The sequence below is a fragment of the Aphis gossypii genome, chromosome 3 (assembly GCF_020184175.1).
Source record: "Aphis gossypii isolate Hap1 chromosome 3, ASM2018417v2, whole genome shotgun sequence".
Lineage (NCBI taxonomy): Eukaryota > Metazoa > Arthropoda > Insecta > Hemiptera > Aphididae > Aphis > Aphis gossypii.
Window position 1 is genome coordinate 13,881,549 of NC_065532.1, and position 23,511 is coordinate 13,905,059.

Consider the following 23,511-nt stretch of genomic DNA (forward strand, 5'->3'; position numbering starts at 1 on the left):
TTATCCAAATTATACTAGATAATAAAAAATATTTTACAACTTATAATTGCCTTATTAGAATAGCAATTATAGTCTTGGAATTTTACAAATGGTGGCAATTGACAAATCATTATTCAACAATAGCTATCACTTTGATTTCCACGAGCGCGTCCTGAAAAATAAAATATAGTTTAATTGTTAATTATTAAAATACTTAGTTTTTAAGATATAATATTAATTTCTCACCAATGGTAATTTAGCTACTTGATAAGTAGATCTGGCTGGATATGGTTCTTTTACAACTGAAAATGAAATAATCAACAAATATTAATAGATTCAGTATCTACAATATTAATTATTGGTAATTACAAGAAAATATAAGTATAAAGCGGTTAAATCCACAACTACCTACTCCATTAATAAAATTCCAACTAAAGACCTGATTAATTTAAAAATGGATTATAAAAACATGACAGAACCAATAAACTAAGAAACAACAAAAAAAACTGTTACCAAACAAGCAAGTATATCCTGACAACTCATCAAGTAAAGAACAAATAGTTACAAACAGAGCCAGGTTTAACCAGAATATTCCTCTTTAATAAATAAGGAATTTGGTCCATCTTGAAATACATTTAAAATTCTCCTTACAACTGCACACATAATTATTATTCACTGTCTTAAATACTTAACTTCACGTTTTTTCCAGGTGGGGGAATGATAGGGTAAATACCCCCCTTGAGCGTATTATATACACATTTATTACATTTTAATTTGTGAGAAATACTAGTAATATTCAGCGTTCAGTATCATATTACCCCCCCCCCCTCCTTGATAAATTTCTGGATCCGCCCCTGGTTTTCTCTTTAACAATTCTTTATTAATTGAGGAAGTCCTCAATTAAATAACACCACCAATATTTTTAAATTTTTCAAACAAATAGACTTGGTTAAAAAATGTAAATACCAATAATACCATATTTTTAGTGTCTTATTTTTCAAAAATTAAGATAAAAAAAAATAGGTCTACATACACTAAATTACTACAATTCTGAAAATTCCTTAACGCAAGCTCTGCATTATGTGCACTGAATCATAGATTGTAAAATTAAATGTTGTACGTTGTGTAGAAGTTACTTATGTAACTATTGTATAATAGCTAATAACTCGACTTTAAAAAATTCTGAATAACCTACTGCAGATAACTAACCCGTTATCCGAATTAAAGACGATTTTCTTTCACTGTCTAGTGTCGTAATTTAAATTTACACTCATAAGTTCTATTTTTAATCGATGTTATTATACAATATGTGCCACATAGAAATTAAAATTTGATTACAGGTTTGAATTCTTTGTAAAATTATCACAATGACATATAAATTAGCCGACGTCTCACATTATACATTGGTATATACTTATATAGGTAGTTCAAAATAAATAATAGTACAAGTATAATAAAAAATTATGATAATTACAACATAGGTATACTTCAATACTGTTTAAACTGTGAACTTTATCGAAGTCAATTATTTATGAAGGTATAATACAATTTAAAATTTTTGTTTGTTAGTATAAATATCGAATTTCGAATTGAGTACATAGTTCAAAAGTTGTTCAAGCAGCAATTTGTGAATTGACTATTGATAATTTATATTAAATATACTTTTTTTATTTTATAAGTGTACAATGTCTTGTGCTTTACATTTTTATATTTGTCAAAATTACAAAAGTTTATTTATTTAGTTTTTAATTAAAAATCCATGAAAATTCAATTAAATGTTAACTTGATGTGAGCTGTGGATTAAGACGATTAGGTCAAGATAGTATACTTGCACAGTAAAGCAAGTTCTCTAGTTTTTTTTTTTTTAATTTAATGTACCTACTCCGTGTTTATAATATACAAACAGTACCAGATCCACTCGCTTTCTCGCCGAATAGTGAACGGTTTGAGTGAGTAGATCCTTAAAGTCGTTTTAACCTTGTAGCCGTTATAATATAATATCAAGATCATAATAATAATAATAATAATAAGCTACGGTAAACTAAGTAGGTGATTACATATTTACATAAACATTAAAATATATAATAAAATTAAAATAAATAATGATTAATAATATATTATAAAATAGTTCAAAACCGACTCGGCCTGATGATGATGCGTTACGGTGTTTCGTCAAATAGGGCAACTTCGTACCAGGAGTCTATGGACGCGGATCGGTCAAAAGTTTTAACATCGAGTATTTTATTATGCTGCCGACGAGAGAGTGAGGCGGCGCACTAGCAAATTGCGTTCTTATAGGACCCGAGTACCGCGATCGACGTCCGAGAACGAAAACGCGTCCGGGTCGCTTTGACTGACATGATTGAGCGGCGTCGAGTCACGTCTTACCGCTCAATAGCGAAAATGGACTATAATAACACTACTATTGACTCCTTCGTATTTTTACATTTCGAATTAGATTCATCCAAACTTTCAATAAAATCGTTTATGATTAATAATTTATAAAAAAAGGGGCCATTCAATAAGTTTGTACCACAATAAACTCATTAACGATTATTTTCTTGTAATTTAAAATATGGTATTAAGGTTTAAAGTAGGTAACTGGTATACTCGATACATAAAAACTCCAATAATCAGAATTTACCTAATCAATTAATGTAGTTTATTTTTATTTTACATTATGCATAACTAGATAGTTATTTCTATCGTGATTCATGACATTATGCAAGTGTAAAACTGTAAAAAGAAGGTAAGCGTGATTGTATATATGAAATCATAAAATGCACTTGACTGTGTTTTTTATTAGATCAATGGTTCCAAAAATTCTTTTCCTTCGCGACACACTTTGGATAAACATTGTCTATTTTCCAAAATGAGAACTTCGTAATATTAAACTATGAATAGGTAAGTTTTTAATTACAAACAAAATTGACGATACTGATAAGAATATAGTGACAGAAATAATACGTGATTTTACAGAGATTTTAAAATATATTTCTGAAATTCCGTGTGATGGCTAAAAGTTTTCATAACAAATTAATCGACTGATATAAGTCAAAAAAAATTACTACCAAGTTATAAACGATTTGTTGAAAAGAATGTAGTTATTGAACAATTAATTCTTATCTTGAATTATTATTAACAAATAACAACATCAATCTAAAAAATATGTAAAATTGTATCACTGACTTTTTAGAAAAAATTTATCTGTTGTGTTTTTGTACAATAAAAAATTTTAAATTTTCACCACACTCCATGTTTTCCTGGGAAACACTGTTGTAGATTATAATCTGTATTTAAATACTTACACAAAATTGAATGTAGGTAAGTAGATTAGTAAATTACATCTATACGATTGTACCTATATAATATGATATAGCTTATAACTTATAGGCTATAAGTAAGACAGTAATATATGGGCGTCTCTAGACATTTTTCTAGAGGGGGGGCAAATTTTTTTATCTGAATACATAGGTAGACCTATTTTTAGAAGCTTATTTCTTGTTGGAAATTTTACCAATTGCTGTGGAAATAACATTGTTCCAGGGGGGGCAAGTACCCCGTCTTGCCCCCTCTTGGGAACGCCCATGCAGTAAAATATAAGTATACATATAACCATTACCCATACGTACTAAAAGTACATTTTGATAGCAAAATCACTGTTACCAGCTTTTTAGTATAACTATTTTAAAATTATGAAAATAATATGATCATATTAATTACATTCTTGATAGACTTCGTTTACAAACTTCGCGTTATTAATATCACTCAGCAATATTGTGGTCTTGGCAACTGAAAAATATAATAACAAATACAAATAAATAAATATTTATTGTGCTTGTGCATTATGTATGGGACACACTAATATTATAATACGTGTATATATTATTTAAATATTTAATATTAATCTATTAAATATTATTAATATATTAAGTTATATTTATATAAACCATTTAATTATACTAGCACGTGTTATGTGTAAGTAAAATGTAAGTTTTTTTTGTATAAATGTAAATAGGTATGTAATAATAAGTCACGATCCAAAATGTAGGTATATAAATAAAAATATAGTGTAACTATCTATCCATTATTCATTAATCATTATTTATAATAATTTATATTTATAACAAAATTGAAAAATAAACTTTATACTGTATACTCAATACTGTTAGTGTATAGTCATTACCTATAACACACGTGTTAGGTTATCTTAAATATATTCATCATTGCAGTGCCAAATGCCAATTATCGAAAGTTACGAAATGGGAAATGGTCATTACTCATTAATATATTATGAACAATAAAGATTCAATATTCAACCTTATTTTAAATGTTTATGCGCAGTTTTAAATCCCAGAATAATTAAAATAATATTTATTATTATTAAATATTTATAACAATATAATAGGTACGTTCAATTTAATTATATAATAATTATTACAAGAATATATTTTGTGTAGACATTTTAGTTATACATTTTAAAATACACATACTTTATTTGATAGTTGATACGGCTATACCTAGTATCAGTAGTATCTACTGACTATTTTGACAGTTCTACGAGTTCTACCGATATAAATTCAAAAAGCATAATTTTTTTTCAATTTGGATTAGGGTTATATTAGGTATGTTTAGAAACCTATGTATAATATTATCAATACGACCTGTTGAATGATGATAACATCACAATGATATATTATCTGTTAATAGTTTATTGAAGACCACGGTCTTAGAATATTGCGCTAAATTATAAAAATATTTTATATATATTATTATTGTGTGTGTTTCTTATAAAATATTGTAAAATATAAATTATTAAATATAGGCCAGAGATGATAAATTGGGTAAATAAAGAAAACGTTTTAAGTGATCTACAAGACTACAACTGCTTCTCATGTAGATAACCTAACCTAGCCAGTTATTGTAGTTTATTGAGTTTACTGAGTCTAATTGGAAATAGCTACGAGCACAATAGATTTAGCCAGTTCAAGATTAGTATTTATAGTACGTGACACTACGTGTGTCGTGTGTTATCTCTTTGTTATAAATTTATTATTTACATTTATTATACGATAAGTACTTAAAATGTTTCAATGTTGAACAGATGAGAAATGTGTTTAAAATAAATGTCTTAGTATAAATTATAAAGAAATAGAAAAATCATAGTACATTAGACATTAGTGCAAGACAAGAATTTATTTATTATTTAATGCATTATGTAAAATGTCTTCATATTATGTTATTATTTATGAAATAACTATTAAAAATGGTTCCTATAGAATATTATAATTACAATTTACAATTATTCATAGAAATTGAGTCTATATTTTTAATGTTCAGTGATAGCTTTTATAAAAAGTTGAGTATATAATTATATGCGATTCTTGACGACCATCCATTATTTATTCACTCACAAATATCTTGTTTATTTATCATAAAAATATACTGCAGAGTAGATTATTTTTTAAAAATTGTTCTGATAAATATTAGGTATGAAATAAATTGTAAAACTGCAATAGAATCAAGAATCATTAGTATCTATCAGTTAATTTTGTCTGATCAAAATTTACCAACGACATCGAATTATCGAAATGTACTTATTTATAATATATATTATATACCAATATACCTATTTATTTATATTAGATAGACCATTTAGGTATTTAGATAATCCAGTTTTTTTTATCGTAGTATAGGAGCTTTCATATCCCTAAATTAACAATGTTTGAATTTGGAAAATAATTAAAATTAAAATTACTTGCTTTAGTAGCAGCTTAGCTATGATTTATGAAGAGCTCACATTTCATAATTATTATTTATTTTCATGTCACATACTCTCATACATCTTATGCATTTGTCATTATGAGTACTGACTACTGACTATACTGTATTCTCAGAGCCGGTACAAGCTATTTTGCTGTCCTATTAAAACTAAATATTAATGCTAAAATGTCACCCATGAGTATTTAGACAAAAATTGCTGTCCTGGGCTTTCGCCCAGGGCACCCCTGCATTCCGCCGGCCCTGTGTATACTGATTAGAACTTATAGAAGTTATGCTTGAGATTGGTATTAGATTATAGGTAATAGTATATAATACAATATGTATAGCGTATAACTGAACAAATTTCACTAAAAGCAGGCATGATGCCAGATCTTAGAAAAATGTCCAGACTTTCATAGAAGCAGAAGTCTGGCTCGGAGTATCTACACGTCATCTTGGATGCACAATTGAACTTCTTGTAAGTCGCAATCACTATTTTTTATAAGTACTAACCCACATTATGTCTAATATTTTTCTCTATCCATTAGAATACTATTGTATTATTTGTATTAGTATTAATTATAATTACTAAATTAATTTTAAAATATTTATTATATAGGAGCGGCTTTAGATACGTTTGACAGCATTCTACGCAGAGTAAAATAGTTTTTTCAGGAATTTTATTTTGAAATGACATCAAATTATATAAAAACATTATATATATTGTAATTATGTCATATATTACTATACAATTAAATAATTAATTAAATATATTTTAGTACCTAACTTCTATATTTTATATGTGCATGTAGCATGTGTACCTAATGTCAATTCTGAGTAATTGATATACCATTATAATAGTTACCTATTAATTTATCATGAAACTTATATTTATTTATGATATAGATATATAATATGGTGACTATTAATTTTGATATTTAAAGTAATAAAATAAAATAGATTATTACTAGAATTATAGTTTATATAATATGACATTTGATTCGTTTTATCATTATGAGAAAAGAGTAAAATAATAAATGAAATAATAAATTGAGAGATTAGACCGATTAGAGCAATTTGTTTTTAAATGTCGAATTCATAAACTAACAATACATATTTTTCGGCGGTAATATAAATCCATAAAGGAATAAAAAAGCGTTTCATTGGCGTATTGTATTAGCAATATAATAATAGTATAATAGATAGGTATTAGAAAATGGACAAACATTCATGCTAGAAAGTTAGTTTTATTATTATTTATCGTAGTTTCATCACTATCGCGTTGTTAGATACGAATTATTAGCATATTATTATATTACTATTACGTCTGAAAAAGCGGATTCGTGTAGGTAGGGCCTACAGGGATCTCGGATGGGGGTGTAATGACGAAACGAACTAATGGTAAAAATATGAAATGAATTTTGACTGATCGGTAACGACAGGTGTGATGATCACATAGGCGGCACTTGGCTCTTATTAATGGAGGGGAAAAAATTAATCATAATATTTACTGACCCATTTAAAAATCTTCACATATTCAACTTATCTAATACATTCCCCCTTATATTTTAATTGCTTATTATCTGAATAAGAATAGTTAACATCTCATACTTTTATAATATATATAAAATATATAAACTTTTATACTTTTATAATTTATATTTAAATAATGTCGCAGTTAAATGTCACTAATGGGTGGTTTCTTATTTCTATATTTTCATTGTATTTTTGTTCTCTATTACCACACGCACTTAATGTGCTAAACAGTACAGATTGTGCATCTTAATAAAAAAAATATAATATGTGGTATATGTATGTTATGTTTTAAAAGTAATCACAATATTATATTAGTAACCACAAATTTATAGAATTTACCATTAGTTATTTATTTATGGTAGTATTGATAATATTGAAATAATAATTATTTTCTTTTATAAATGTATTATAATTGTACAAAAGTAATTTCAACACGAATATTAAATATTTCATAAAAATTGTTTAATGCTATTTAGTTTATGAGGGGGCAAAATGATAAGTTTGCCCTCTCAATATTTTTCCTGGAGAGGCAACTGCCCACTCGTGTTTTCATGCCGCTACGAGTGATCATACCGTGTTAAAGAGTAGATACGTTTTGGTAGTGCATCACGGTTAGCGGGTGAGAGATCAAAATCCGAAAGGTAAAGTCAGTCTGACTATATAGTCACATGATATATATATAAATGGTAAGTATCGAGTGCTCGGCAAATGGCAATGACGCGACTGTCCGAGATAAAAGTGGCGCGATGCCGTGATCACATATTAGCCGTATTCGGTATTTTAGTGGGCCGTGGCGCGTCAGTGGCCAGTGCGTCACATGGCCGGCGGGTGGTGGGGTGCGGTCGGCGATGGCGTTTTTGTTTATCAACAACGGCGGCAACTACGTACGACAGTCAGTGTGTGATGGACGCACACGAGCCGCCCAGTGTCGCCAACCGGCCCGAGATCCGGGTCGGGCATGTAGGGAAGGTCCAGTCCGGCGGCTCGTAGGGAAAATAGACGCGAGGTCGCGCACGCACTTTCATTATCGATCGCTGTTTTTTGATGCGACGCGTGGTCACACTGCGCGCTAACCTCACCAAACGCTCGTCGATTGTACGCTATCCGTCGTCTCTCACCCTATCTGCTTCTTTCTCTTCCGATTTCCTCTCGGCAAATCACATGTACTTTAAGCGTTTTCTACATTGTTCGATTGTCAAAATGTGTTCTTTTTAGATACATTTCTTCGTTTTGCGACTATAATCGTTTTTAAAGTATGTAAGTACACATTCATATTTTTTATTTTAATGCTGGCGCGATAAATTTTTATAAATGCACCGTTTCCGTCTGTCGACTGGTAGTCGGTGGTGGCTGTCCGACGGCCACATCATGGATGCCGTCGTACGGCCGCGCTAGTTTTGGCTTCCCCGTCATCTGACGGCTGTGGTCGTTCGGATGGCAGTTAATAGTATAATATTTGTCATTTTCGCGGTATTAACGCCTCTCGCTTAAGGGGATGTTCGTCACGTGGGGACCGCCCTTGGGCAGGCGCCCTTACGAAACCACCGCAGGTTGGGGTGATCTTTTAGGTTAGACTCCCGGTGTAAGTGTTTCGGACGTCCGACCGGTTTTAAAGATTTCTTGTGTGTTTAGGACTGCTTTTAATGACCAAAGTGTGAACAGACTAACATCAGCGTTATCGACACTAAACTTTTGGTTAAGTGTATTTGCCGTTTTTCTAGTGTTGGTTTGCTGTGTTTAGGGTTGCTTGTACGGTTTAACAATTAGTCCTCTAAGTGTAGTTTTTACAAGTCAACTTTGTAAAAATTAACGTTTGCCGTACTATAATTGATAAAATTGATTGGTTCAAAGTATATATGTTCGTTATTTTACCATTTTAGTAGTATTATAAATATAAATGTTACGTATTTGTTGTATCCTTATATTTTAAACTTCATTAACATTTTATTAGAGAATTTTAATTAATATATTCTGTTGCTAACTCAGCGTTAAGAGAATATGTCTTATCTTTATTCTATTAGTTGTTGTCTACTTTTATTATATCCATTTTTTTACTTTTATTGTATATGTTAGTTTTACATTAAGCTGTATATACTACTATACTGTATTTACTTATCATAATTTTAGTGAGTACCTATTGATTGTTAATATAATTGTCTTCTAATATTAAACAATGTATGTATCCTGTATATATTATATGCATGTTAATTGAAATTAACTTTATAAAATACCAGCTTAATATGCTGAGTAAATTGATTGAGTTTTATTATTTTGCCAGAAAATAATTAATTTATATTAAAAATTATTATTTAAATACATTGTTAAATTATTGATATTAAATATTAAATCAATTAGATAGTTTAAGGTATTAAATGATGAGTGATGTCAGTGATGACTTTTAATTTTAATAAAGTATATATTTAAATTAATTATAATTTGGTATATTCTTGTTGTCTCAGTCCTTGAGAAGTTTTGTTATTACATGCATATCAATAATTTGTTGTAAAATGTATTATATGTTAATTGTCATCTTTTTTTAGTAGTTCAAACAATTTTTATTAATATTGCATTAGTGTATTATTTTGTTATATTATAATTTATAACCAATTAATAAAAAACTTAAAAGATGCATTAACATAAATAAAGTTATTTTACATTTTTAACTATCTATATGAATTTTAGATTAGTATTTTTCAATTCTGTAATATATTAAAGTATAGTATATTATTAAATGATAAAAAATTGTTATACTTACATGCCTAGCTATATTCTTTTTTTAATTGAATGTTAAGTATTTCACATAATATTTGTGAGAATTAAATCTTGTATTTTGTGAAGTCTTAATTTTAATTTTATTGATTTCAGAATATTTTAAATAATGAATGCTAATGAGACGAAAAATGGACCTCCTAGTGAAACCAATGACTACTCGGGACCACCTGGCATGGACGTCGGTGGAACTATTGAGTCTGACTGGAAAGAAGTGGTGGATAACTTTGATGAGATGAATTTAAAAGAAGAATTGTTGCGTGGTATTTATGGATATGGTTTTGAAAAGCCATCAGCTATTCAACAACGTGCTATTTTGCCGTGCATCAAGGGACATGATGTCATTGCTCAGGCCCAATCTGGTACTGGCAAGACAGCTACTTTTTCCATTTCTATTCTCCAACAAATTGATACAAGTTTGAACGAGTGCCAAGCACTTATTTTGGCACCAACACGTGAATTGGCTCAACAGATTCAAAAGGTAATCCTATTTGCTTGATTAGATGAACTGTTTACTAATTTAATGTTGTTTTTAGGTGGTCATTGCTTTGGGTGATTTCATGAAAGCTGATTGTCATGCTTGCATTGGCGGTACAAACGTTCGTGATGATATGCGTAAGCTGGATACTGGATCCCATGTAGTTGTTGGAACTCCTGGCCGTGTTTATGACATGATTGCTAGAAAATCCCTAAGAACTCAATTTATCAAGATATTTGTGTTGGACGAAGCTGATGAAATGTTGTCTCGAGGTTTCAAAGATCAAATTAAAGAGGTGTTCAAGTTCCTCGAAGAAGATATTCAGGTCATTCTGTTGTCTGCTACAATGCCCGAGGACGTTTTGGATGTGAGCACTCATTTCATGCGTAATCCAGTACGCATTCTTGTTCAAAAGGAAGAACTGACATTGGAAGGTTTGTATAATTGTCATAAGTTTCTTAAGTCTATTTCCTTAATTTATTTCTTATTATTTATTTAGGTATCAAACAGTTTTACATCAATGTTACCAAAGAAGAATGGAAGTTTGACACTCTATGTGATTTGTACGACACTCTTAGTATCACCCAGGCTGTGATCTTCTGTAACACACGTCGTAAGGTAGAGTGGTTGACTGAAAATATGCGTTTGAAAACATTCACTGTATCAGCTATGCATGGAGAAATGGACCAACGTCAACGTGAGCTAATTATGCGTCAATTCCGTTCTGGCTCTAGTCGTGTTCTAATTACCACTGATTTGTTGGCTCGAGGCATTGATGTACAACAAGTTTCTCTGGTCATCAATTACGATTTGCCGTCCAATCGTGAAAACTATATTCACAGGATTGGACGTTCTGGCCGTTTTGGTCGTAAAGGAGTCGCCATTAATTTTATCACCGAAGACGACAAAAGAGCTATGAAGGATATTGAATCATTTTACAACACTCACGTGCTCGAGATGCCACAGAATGTGGCCGATTTGCTGTAGACATGCTTTGTATCTGTGAGTAGTTACTTTGAAACAAGTGAAATACAGCGTTCAAAAACGATTCAAATTTTCTTTTTTCTTTTTATATATAAATACTTATATAAAAACAAAAAAAAATATTAATTGATAACTATCCAATATTTTATCTTAAGCATTTTTTTCCTTTTCATTTTACTGTGTTTGAGTGACATGACTATTTCAATAATCCAATTTACAAAAATGATAAGTGCACATTTTAATACTTGGTATGTTTTGATTTTAAATAAAACTTATTATAAAATTTTCATAGTCTCATTGTACTTCCGTTTGATAATTCCTTTTGGGTTGTTAATAGTATGTTGTCTTGAAATTGGCAGTTTTTTTTAATATTATATTTATGCTCTTAAATTTTTAAAATTATATTGAAGACTGATGGGAGTTTATTAAGATAAAAATAATTTTATAAGTATTGAAAGTATGTTAATAAAATATAATGATTTTTATTTAAAATTAACAGTTAAGTAACTGTTTAAAGCAATATTGTGCAAGCTGAAGGTTGAAACATTTTTAAAGGAGTATATACTCCAACTGGCTAAGTTGAAAAATGTTATTTATAAAGAGTGGTGTCTATGTATAAATTTTTTATAGGTTGTGGTCTGTGGATAATAAAAGTTGTGCATTACTGTGGAATAAAAATACCATTTTTTAAATTCTAAATGGCCGATCACAAACAAATTTTTTTTATTAAAATATGTATTCATAAAAAAAAAAACAAAATTTAATTACTGACTTGTGAAGATTTTCTAAACAATTAATTTTTTTTAGAAATTTAATGCTCAATTCTTAATATATTAAGATAAAGTTAATAAATTATAAGTGATTTAGCATTTCTTGTTAAAGCTTCAAAAATATGCTATTTGCTGACATAATACAAATTTTGATCAACTGAGTTAAAACTTGTATTTGTTATTATGTATTATTTTAATCGTGAGTTATGGTTTTCTGGTTAAAATTGTCCACTTATAATTTGTATTTGATATATGAATTAGGTATTATAAGAAAAATTTCTGGTAGTGTTATTTTGCAATTTTATATGTTAAAAGCACATTAATTGTATTTTCTTGCTTACTTTTATCGAATGAAGTGCCAGCATGTTTAAGTATCGCATGGATATTTTTTAGTGATTGCCTAGCCTCAGCTGCTGCTCCACCCTCGACCGGTTTCAACGTCTTCTCATCTAGGCCTAAAGAACCAGAAACATACAACACATTGCCTGCCTGCACCGCCTGACTATGATTAAAAGTAAAATACAATTAAATTTTTTTTTTTAAACGGTGAAATGTTTTTTTTTATAAAAACGTTATTAAAAAAGTTAATCATTGTAAAAGTTAAATAACACTTACTTGTAAGCTCCAGGAAGTTTTGGAACCAACGGGGAGTTTATTATTTTTTTTATTACACTCATAATATTAATTCTTATTTCGTTAAAAAAAAATTCGATGAATTACAATATTTTTCTATCGGTCACATAAGTATCTAATAAAATGTTAATTCATCCTCCGGTTGAAAGATAATTACTACTACCACATAAATAATCATCAGATTATAATTAAGTAATTATTAAAGAATAAATTGGTACACATTATGTACTAATTAGGTTATAGGTAATGAGGTCATAAATATTATTACAGTAACCTAGTTACTATTAGTTATTATTTGTATTCTCATTTCTCAGTAAACAGGAAAACAATTATTTTTGTTTCCTTTGATATATAGCTTTAATGTTTAGTTATAATATTTATTTTTTAATACTGAGAGATAACTTTTTTAGTTTTGCATTATGATGATATTATAATAACATTTTATATTTTCATAATATTTTAATAATTAATTAATTTCATGTGATTTATATGGGGTGTTCAGTATTTTATTATATATTTATTTATTTTTAATTTTTTGTGGTTCATTTAATTCTAATGTCTAATGATTTTATTATTAGTCATAACTGGGGTTTAATATTTCAAGTTTTTTCACTTTTTTATAACTGCCTAGAGAACATGATTTTTGTATATAATAATCTTAAAATTGAGTTACATAATTGAGTGTTTTTCTAAAACTAAAGGTTTGAATTAGTTTAATGAGTGTTTTTTTTTAAGGAAATTGTTCATTTTACAATTTACTCCTCGTTAAGTTCATAGTAGATAACTTCATTTTTTACTTGTTTTCCTTGAATTTGTATGTACCTTAATTATATTCATTTTTTTTTTCATTTTGAAACCAGTTAGGGTAAGAGATAAGCATGTATAATATATGCAAAATAATAAAATAAAAAAATAAAAAAAAATGTGTTATTTTTTAAATATTTTCAATGAATAATATTGTGGTAATGATAGTTTTATACATTTCTTATGGTGTTAGAATAGATTTTTTCTTTTTTGTTAGTTACAATGTTTTAAATTCATCAAATAATACTTGGCATCTGTCTGAAGTTAGGTTTAGATGATATTTTATAAGTTTTTAAACATACATTTTATTATATATCTGTCTATTATGATAATTAATAGTTTACTTTGTAAAGTATTTTTTTATAGTGATAAATCTTCTATGTATTTAAATACTTCATAATGCTGCTCTTGGAGCTTTTTCACGTAAAAGGCACTTGGTGGCCAGTCAATTAGGTCTCAAAATCATTATGCAACTTTTAATATAGTTAAATGTTAAATACAAGTATTCATTTGATACACAACTATAGAGTATGTGACTTATAGTCTAATTTGAGTCTCATCCCCTATAGTAGCCAAAAAGTGTTTAATACATAGAATACAAATATTTGGGATATGGGTTTGTTTTTGTTGAGAAGTTATATATCAACGCAAAATTTTACGGATTCTCTACAAAAATATAGTAAATGCTATAAATGGTTTGTTCGATAGGTGTTATTTATTTAGTGAATGTTATTTAGTGGAGACTGCACAAGAACTATTTATTTGAATATTATGTTCTTAATTGAAAGAAAATATTTTTTGTACCACTCAATGACTTGGTTTTTACAGTTAAGTTGGTGTGGTTAATTTTTTTCAAATACTATACAAAGATCATTTGACAAATATTTAAATAATTACCTATTAAGAAATAGAAAATGCATCTATAATACCAACTGACTCAAGTAAAAAAAAAAAACAGGTAATTATACTTTTACTTTAAATATCTATGCTTATATATTTGTAAATAAGTTTTTCAATTGTGTTGAACTACTTTTTAGTAGGGGTACAAACACCAATTTTTAATCAGCTACCAGCCAATACCTAGACATCTTTAAAAGTATTATTTCCAATTGGCCATTACTGATCAACAGGGCTAGGATTTGTATTCAATAAAAAATTGTAAAATATGCATTTGATTTACCAAAATATGCAAAAATATGAATTTTAATTTTTTTAATACATACACAATAATATAGGTACAAAAAGATATATTTATTAAAATACATCAGTGATTAACTGATTGTCATTTATACGTATAATTGAGATTAAAAATTAAAAAAAAATTTTATTTTTCGCGTGCATTAATTATTATTTTAGCACTAAAATTTACAATTCTTATTCAATAGTAGAAATATGTGTATTCTATGCTGCGACCACATAATTTTTTTAATTTTCGAATATCAATGATTGGCGAACGTACATAGTAAATTGTACCATAGAATTATATTTATAAAAATAAAATTTATATTGGATCAACAAACCAAGTTATAGACTTTGATCAGTTTAATTATTAAATACAATAAATATAATCATACTAAATATGTAAAAATATGCATTAAGCTCCATATATGTAAAAACATGAAAAATAAAAATAGTACAATTTTCATAATAATTACTCAATTTGGACATAGCAAAAAAAAACATGCTGTTGCATACAAATCCTAGCCCTGCTGATCAATACATTATGTTCATATTAACTAGATGTCAATATGATTATATATTTAGTACCTACTACTAAATGTCATTTTTCAAAATTATATAGACCCCAATACTTAATTGAGTGATTTACATTTTGTCAAATCTGATAAAGCTTAAAACCTGTATGGCTGTATACATAATATATATTATATATTTATGTTTTAATACAATTAACAATCTCAATAACTCAGAATCAGTGATAACTTAGTATCATGTTGAATGTTATGCAAAAGTAATAAAGCACCACATACTAAGGTTAGGTTAAGAAGTTAGTAGTAAATAAATGAACACTTGGTACTTTTAAAATATAAGTTTATTTCCCAACATCACAATAATAAAATATAATATAAACATTTCACAATCACTCAGAGTGAATAAAAACAATCATCAGAGTTACTGTATTAGGATGAAAGCTAATTTTAACTATTTGCATCTACTATCCAGTTTTTATATTCTGACCTCTTTTTTTAAAGGCTTTGTATTTACAATTTTACATAAAAATAATTACTTTATTATAATTTAAACACTTGTAGCGTGCCACGTACAAGCAATAGTAAAGATGTAGTATCAGGTAGATTAGTTTAAAAAAATGAAGACTGATGAAATATTTCTCAGTGTTTTTTATTGAAATATATTCTGTTCAATTAATTAAATTAATTAAACTATGAAAAATATTCTAAGTCCAAAAAGTACAATTATTTAACTGGGTGACGTGAAGGTGCTCGCTCTAACTTTGGTGGATCACGTCTAAAATATGCCTATTCAGGGCTCCCTTATATATCATAAAGGGACAACCGCGGTACCCGCAGATCCCTGCTGGTCATTGACAAGTGTGGCCTTCGCCTTCCCACGCTTTAAGTCAATCATATATAGATGATTTCCTGTTGAGTCATAAGTGTGTGTCAACTATATATCTATAATATTCTACCAGGTAGAAAGTGTACGTGCGATGATACCTTTTTGATTAGTTCTTACTCTTCATTTTTAGGTTTAAATTATAATCTATTATAATAGCCCAATTATAATAATAGTTGCTACCCCTAATGTTTGATTATTGTTGGTTATGGTATGGAGTTTATGTATATTGTATTATATTTAGTGTGTAGTATCAGAGCTTGTTGCATAATACACTAAGCATTAAACCATATTTATAAATAATAGTTAAGTTACAACATATTTTAGATATTATATTGTTATTCTATAGAAAAAGAACACAAATTAAAAAAAATTAATTAATAATACAAGAAGTATCAATGGTTTATTGGCTATTGGGTGTACCAGTGATCTATATACTCACTCTAACAAGAGAATATGTCGGAGTCAGATAAAAACCAGTTCTACACATCATTTTGCCATAGCATACAAGTATTGAGTGGAGATGTGCAGAATCAGTGTCTTTCCTCATTGGGTAATTAACTAATGGTACACAGCAGAGTTGTTATTCGTAAGGTTCAGTTAGATTACAAAGTGTCCCAACATTTCTAACACGTTTGACAGCTGGATTAGGCAGTCTAGTCAGAGCATTTAGTTGATTATTTATACTATTAATATATAAATGTAACCTTCGGAATTTTCTTTTCCAGGAGCGTTGTACACTTTTAAACGTTTGTACATCACTTATCTGTTTATTATATTTATGGTGAAGAATTTCTGCACTTTTCATTAAGACCTCATCTTCCAAATTAAGTTCAGCAAGTTTAGCCGAACGTCTGGATAGTATCTAAAAGCAAACACACCAACAAATCAATTATTTTTTCCCAAAATATGTTTTTTATAAAATAAATTCTTACCATTGCAATTACTGACGATTGTTCGTTGTTTGGTATCTCATTGTCGAGCTCATTGTTTAATACTTTCTTGATGAATTTCGATGCTTTCTTATTTGTAATGTCATCACATTCAGGAACAGTTGTAGTACCGGCGATACTACAATCCGTGTTTGAGGTTGATGAAATGCTGTCACTGTCGTTGCCAAGTTTGGTATGTTTTATGTCATTTTGATTCTTCTTGACATTGTCCCGGATGACGCACTGAGTGGGTATATTGTCAATCACGGTTTGAGTAAATGCATCACAGTTTTTCTTCGACCGTTTATTTACTTTTCCTACAGGATTTTTATTCTCACTAAAGCGTTCCATTACAAAAAATGTGTTAATAAGACTAGAAGTCGAACAGAAATCTTATACCAAGCGCCAATAACTAACTTAAAGAATCTAGATAATTAACTATAAGCTTATTAGGCTCTCTCTAACCAATATGGCGATATACGATAGTTAAAAATTTCGGTACTGTCCTAGAACCTAAGGCATAGACTTAATACTACTATAATAGAGAGGATTAGGAACTGTGTACAACAGAATAACACTAGAGAGCCTATATAAATAGATAACACTTAACACGGCAATCCGGCATTATGAATTTACGAACGGCGTGACGCCTAACCTAACGTATCGGGGTTGCCCGTAACAACACTAACATAGCGCAATGATGTAAGAAGTTTGGATGACAGGCGTGCATATGTCTAATAATTATTGTAGAGTTTACCTATAGACTTAACACGTCCGGGTATGCACATTAAAACAATGAATATAATATTACATTTTACATTTTCACTATAAGAAATATTTTTGTAACAATAAATTGTGACATTGGGTAATTAATAAATAACTAATAAATCATTAATAATAGTTAAAATAGACAACATAAAAAACCCATGCTACGATATTACCGTATGGGCACAGTTCGGATCCGTGATAAGAAATAATAGTTGGTAACCGAAATTCAGAGTTCGAACAGAAATAATCTCAAATAAAAAAAAAAATTCAAAGAATAATAATTGTGTTGAATTATTAATTAATGAGTACTAATTGAGTAGAAGAACTAAGGAAGCTATAACAATACCTACGTAATTAAATTACCTAATTATTTCAATCATTATACTTACCGGGAAAAGCAGGAATGATTGGCTTTAACAGTTAAACAACAAATCACTTTCATATAATGTCGGAATTGCGTTTGACAATAGTTTATTTTGTCACCTATTATTTATTTTACATTCTATCCTTAACATTTCTTGAAAATTTTCTACAGTTACCTTATTTTTTATTATTATTAAGCTAGTATTACATTTTTTTATCCAAATATCACATCTAAGGTGTGACTAAAATATTAATATCATTTAATTAAATTTACTATGTACTTCAAATAAAGATAAGATAAATATTTCGCACCTTTCAGAATATTTCAGAAGGTAAAGCTAAAATTAAAACTAAAAACAACTCAGTTTATCAATATTCGAATTATAAGAACGATTATTATGGCATACATTAGGTGGATAGACATATATATATATCCGCCTTCGGCCTATACCTATTAAAAAGTATATCTATTGGTCTATGCATTGGCGTCACGAGCTTATTTTTTGGGATAATTGCCTTAAACAATTTTAGATGGGTGGGTAATTTTGTTAGACCGTAACAATATTTTTGTATTTAACTAGCATTGTAATGTATAAATATTATTAAGTATTTATTTAATATTTAATATATAGGTATATCGGTAGGGTTTTTTACCTCAATGTTTGCCCTTGTAAAAAACATTTTCGTGACACCACTGGGCCTATGCAAATTTTATTCGTGAAGTTTTATGTAATCAAACACAATTGCTGTGAGTGTTGTGTTGTACTGTTTTAGTGTTTTAAAGTTAGAACGACGAACTATAAAATATTTACTAATAAAAAAAATATTAAAATATTAGGTAAATAAATATTTAACTATTTAATCGTAGTTTAGAACGAATAATAATAAACTATACTATCTCTTGTTTTATGTGTTTACATACTTAAGAGAAAAGAGAATTTACAATATTCTGCTAACTAAGAAATGCGAAGAGAACCCATAATATTTATACGAATCTAACAATTCTAACATCTAGATAGCGTTGGCGCAATGAAAATGAATAAAAACCATTTATTCTGTGATTTCACTCGCTTACTAGTTACCTGGTCAATGGGCATACCTACTGTGCTTTATTAAAATAATTGTTTATAGAATTAATTATTATTCCATGATCAATGTTTTTAGGTACGGATTAATGTATATTATCTTAAACTGTGCTTTTAATTTTTAAGTTAAAATTTTTTAGTGAAAGTGAATTGTTGTTTATATGCCTTTGCGTCCAGACGTCCAGTCATCTAAATCTTTGTTGGTGAGTATTAAAATATATATAACTATTAACTAGAATACTAGGTATAACACATTATACAACTATCTGAATAATTATATGTTCTTTTGGATTCGGGCCTATGTGGGGACTATATTATGGATAACATCATGTCGGTAATAGTTATGTACCTATGATTGACAATAAGTTCTAAACATTGTTGTTTTATAAAATTCAAAAAATATTAGGTAAAATATGTGCGGGATTATACGTATTTGTTTTTATGCCGATTACTCGCCGTATAATAATAGTATAATATTATTTTTTAAAACGCGATTATCTCAAACAGTCAAACCAAATTATTAGTAGATACCTAATTTAGTTTTTACATTGAACTGAACCACAGAATAATTATACTTTAAAAGGGTAATTTTTCGAAATTCTTAATAGTTTTTCAAAAATTTGAGAAAAACTATAATAAATTAAGTTATTATTTTTATTTTTTGTTGAGAGATGTTGCTCTAAATAATTTAAAGCTCAACTGTTAAAATTGAACTAAAATGGTAAATTTGTCAAATCATTAAATTTATTTTAATTATTTAATATAACTACTAAATAATGGTTTAGAAACTTAACATTTTAACACGTCAATAAATCTCTAATGTCATTGAAGCATTGAAAATATAATATACATTAAATGTTTGTAAAAAATAATTGCTCAAATTATTATTTATGACATTTATATTATGGATATTGAATTATGAGGTGAATTTTAAGAATATTATTTTTGGATTTTATAGAATTTTATTAAATGGTTAATTCAAATTTTGAACTAAACTAGGTTTTAGATTTTGAATTCGATTCTGAAATCTTAATAGGGAAAAATTCTAATTAAACTGTTTCGTGCTCTGATATGCTGTATAATAAGTACAACACATGTAGGTACTGCGATGTAGGCTTTAACGTGGTTCGCTTAAAAACTTTTGAAGTCCTAGTATACGTAATGCGCATGATTCAAAATTACAATTTGTTATTAATACGAATTATAATAATAATACAATAATTACTATGATTTAAGATATTCGGTAGTTTAAAAAGTAAAATGTGCTAGTTCTGTAAAATATTTTGTTTATTCTGTTTAGCTGGTTTAGTTTCGTTAACATAACAAAAAGTTTTATAAAAAAGTAAAATATAGTAAAGGTAGTAAGATTGATGGTGATGTAGGGGCAAGGCTTTCATGGATCTGTTTGTTATCAAGTATTTAAGCCCCCCCAAATATTTTACAGGATCTTCGTGTATTGTAAGAGTTATCATAAACACAGTAAATGTATTTTACTACATTTTTTTATTATACATCTATAAAAATAATCATTCATAATAATATAAATATCTATTGTCATCATTAAAATCATGAGTTCATATCTCAAAAATTTACAATGAACACTATTGGTACACACAATAAAAATATATCTGCTGTTGTGAATCAATAAGAATAGAAAATAATAGAATAATAATTATCTGTATTATATAGAATATAATTATAAGTAATTAGGTGTTGAAATTAGTAGAACTATGAGTTGAAAGAATCAAATCGATTTATTAATAAAAAATCTTAGAAAAATGTTGTACTCGTATAGACGTATATATTAAGAAATCTAAACACAAAGTTCTAGAATTATCTAAACTGTGTTAAGTTTATTTAGTGTTGGTAGAATTAATAATTTTCTATGGTATAATAGATTGGAGTGGTGCTTTCGATAATGTTACATTTTTTATATATATATTATATATTTGACATTTGAAGAAACATGTCAAAATCAAACTAATTTATATAATAAACCTTCCAATTAATTTATTAAAAAAAACATTATGTAGTGACTTTTGGAATCTCTTGATGAATTTATAATGTTATTTCTACTAATTATATTGTAATCAATTTTAGATTTTAAATTTTTGATATTTATTTTGTATATTAAAATCAAGAATTAATTTTTAAATATATATTATTTTAAAGCTTTATCGATAGATATTATTTAGGTTATATATATAATATATATGATAGGTAACTGTAGTTTATATTGTGTACCTATATTTATCAAATGAAATATTATTTTTAGATAATTTGATTTAGAACTCTTGGCCCTCACACGAGTCCTCTCAGTAGAGCCATGTACTCATATATGTAAATGAAATGAAATGAAATAAAAATAAATAGTTAAATTACCATTGATTATTACTAAAAAATCAAAAAAATGGATATTTTAATGTAATTTTATAAATCACATATATTATAGTATTATTATTACAGCCATTTTGAATTCTGAGCGGATGTATTGATTTTCAATGTGTGTATGTATATAAGTGGTAGAAAAATTCTTCGATCTTCAACTTTGAGAGTGGTTATACATTGTATTGTAACATGGGATCGGTAGGAACTCGGATAGTAAGTAGTTCAAGTATTCTAGTAGCATCAACTCTACCTCTGATTAATTTTAAATGAACTTACCTATTTCCTATTTTTTTACATCCATCATCTAGTCCAGTAATTCTTAACTGGTTTTTGTTCTCGGGTATTTTATAAACCGGAAAACTGGATCTCCCAGAGCACCCTACACATTTTAATATGTATAGGAATTCTCGAATGATTTACATTAATTTATAATAATTTTGTATACATGGCACATCTAAGACCAATTTATGAAATAATAATGTGCCGTGGTCCCGTGGTACACCGGTTGAGAATAATTATTGATCTAGTCAATTAATTTTAATATTACAATATTAACCTAGCTAAACGAAAAATGCTGAACGCAAATTTGCGATGTTACATATTATTATATGACGACTTTCTCTCCTTTTATTTTTCATTATATTATTATTTTGTAGATGGCTTTACTCTACATAATCATACTAATCATAGTGATAACACTTTATTAATTATTATTTTTTAGATATCTACTATTATTATGCAATATGCTTAACAGTACATGATGCATTGTGTGTAGTACCATATCTATATAGATGCGAATACCTATGTTTTTTTTACAAAGATAAAATCTTTATAGTTTTCTCTGATTTTCGTTTTTTACATAGATATAAATATAAAAAATATAATAAATAATTAAATTTTATTAAAATATATAATATATACAGTGTGTTCACCAATTTAGGGAACACTGAATTTTTCGGCTGGATTTTTTTTTACAAATTTGTAGTGTATAAATACATATTTATCGATACGCTTCAATTTTTTTTCGAAAATTTGGTCTCCGTATGCGTAGTAAAAACTTTTTTTTTGAATAGCAACACCTATTTTGAACACCTTATTCGGATAGGTCTATTTTTTAAAAATAATTTTGATGCTTCAACTATGGTTCTAAATTCAAAATTGATTGAATAAGAGCCATGTCAATTTTAATAAATAATACATTTTTTGTATTAGGTATTTTTAAAAATGTATAAAATCACTTATAATTAATTCTTATTGGTTAATTTTTGAATATTTGTACGTATTTTTTATTTTTTTAGACCTATCCGAATATGGTGTTCAAAATAGGTGTTGTTATTAAAAAAAGGTTTTTATTGAGCATATGCAGACCAAAATTTCAAAAAAATTTGAAATGTATTGAAAAGTGTCTATTTATATACCACCAGTTTAAAAAAAAAAATTGATTTATTTCAAAAAAATCCAGCCGAGAAATTCAGTGTTCCCTAAATTGGTGAACACACAATATATATAATAATATTTTTGTGGGATTTTTGTGGCCGCCATATACAAGCTAGGGATGACGAAGACAACAGAGATAAGAATAATACATTTTTCTAGTTGGTTGCGTCTTTTATTTATTTTTCCGTTCATTATTTGTCAAATAATTGTTAAACATGGTTTCGCTTGTA

The 23,511-nt window shown here is 27.8% G+C and overlaps 3 protein-coding genes across 5 annotated transcripts in view; 1 reads left to right on the forward strand and 2 right to left on the reverse strand.

The window, feature by feature from the left end:
* On the reverse strand, positions 1-12,801 carry LOC114130258 (rutC family protein UK114-like; the record flags this gene model as incomplete). The annotated part of the gene is made up of 4 exons (XM_050202909.1): positions 1-151; positions 226-281; positions 3,703-3,771; positions 12,621-12,801. Coding segments are annotated over 4 exons (348 nt in total), but the record flags the coding sequence as incomplete, so codon positions are not given.
* Positions 1-13,835, forward strand: part of LOC114130289 (eukaryotic initiation factor 4A) — an 88,520-nt gene extending 74,685 nt beyond the window's left edge. The window contains exons 1-5 of one of the 3 annotated variants that reach the window (XM_027995232.2): positions 8,367-8,535; positions 10,144-10,528; positions 10,584-10,959; positions 11,025-11,527; positions 12,673-13,835. In XM_027995232.2, the coding sequence (XP_027851033.1) occupies positions 10,157-10,528; positions 10,584-10,959; positions 11,025-11,512 (1,236 nt within the window). In that variant the 5' untranslated portion in view covers positions 8,367-8,535; positions 10,144-10,156 and the 3' untranslated portion in view covers positions 11,513-11,527; positions 12,673-13,835. Of the gene's footprint in view, positions 1-8,366; positions 8,536-10,143; positions 10,529-10,583; positions 10,960-11,024; positions 11,528-12,672 lie in introns of those variants that run through there. The other 2 variants (XM_027995233.2, XM_050202906.1) reach the window with 2 other exon arrangements.
* A 1,913-nt stretch (positions 13,836-15,748) lies between these two features.
* Positions 15,749-17,867, reverse strand: LOC114130283 (uncharacterized). The gene is made up of 2 exons (XM_027995224.2): positions 17,244-17,867; positions 15,749-17,173 (listed from the first exon to the last, which is right to left on the reverse strand). Exons 1-2 carry the CDS (start codon positions 17,589-17,591, stop codon positions 16,892-16,894), a joined length of 630 nt encoding a protein of 209 aa, XP_027851025.2. The 5' UTR covers positions 17,592-17,867; the 3' UTR covers positions 15,749-16,891.
* Positions 17,868-23,511: the final 5,644 nt, after the last annotated feature.

Coding starts and splice junctions, on each gene's coding strand:
- LOC114130283 (XM_027995224.2), bottom strand. CDS start 17,591: ATGGAACGCTTTAGTGAGAATAAAAATCCTGTAGGAAAAGTAAATAAA. Junction 17,174..17,243: donor AATCGTCAGTAATTGCAATG/GTAAGAATTTAT, acceptor GTTTGCTTTTAG/ATACTATCCAGACGTTCGGC.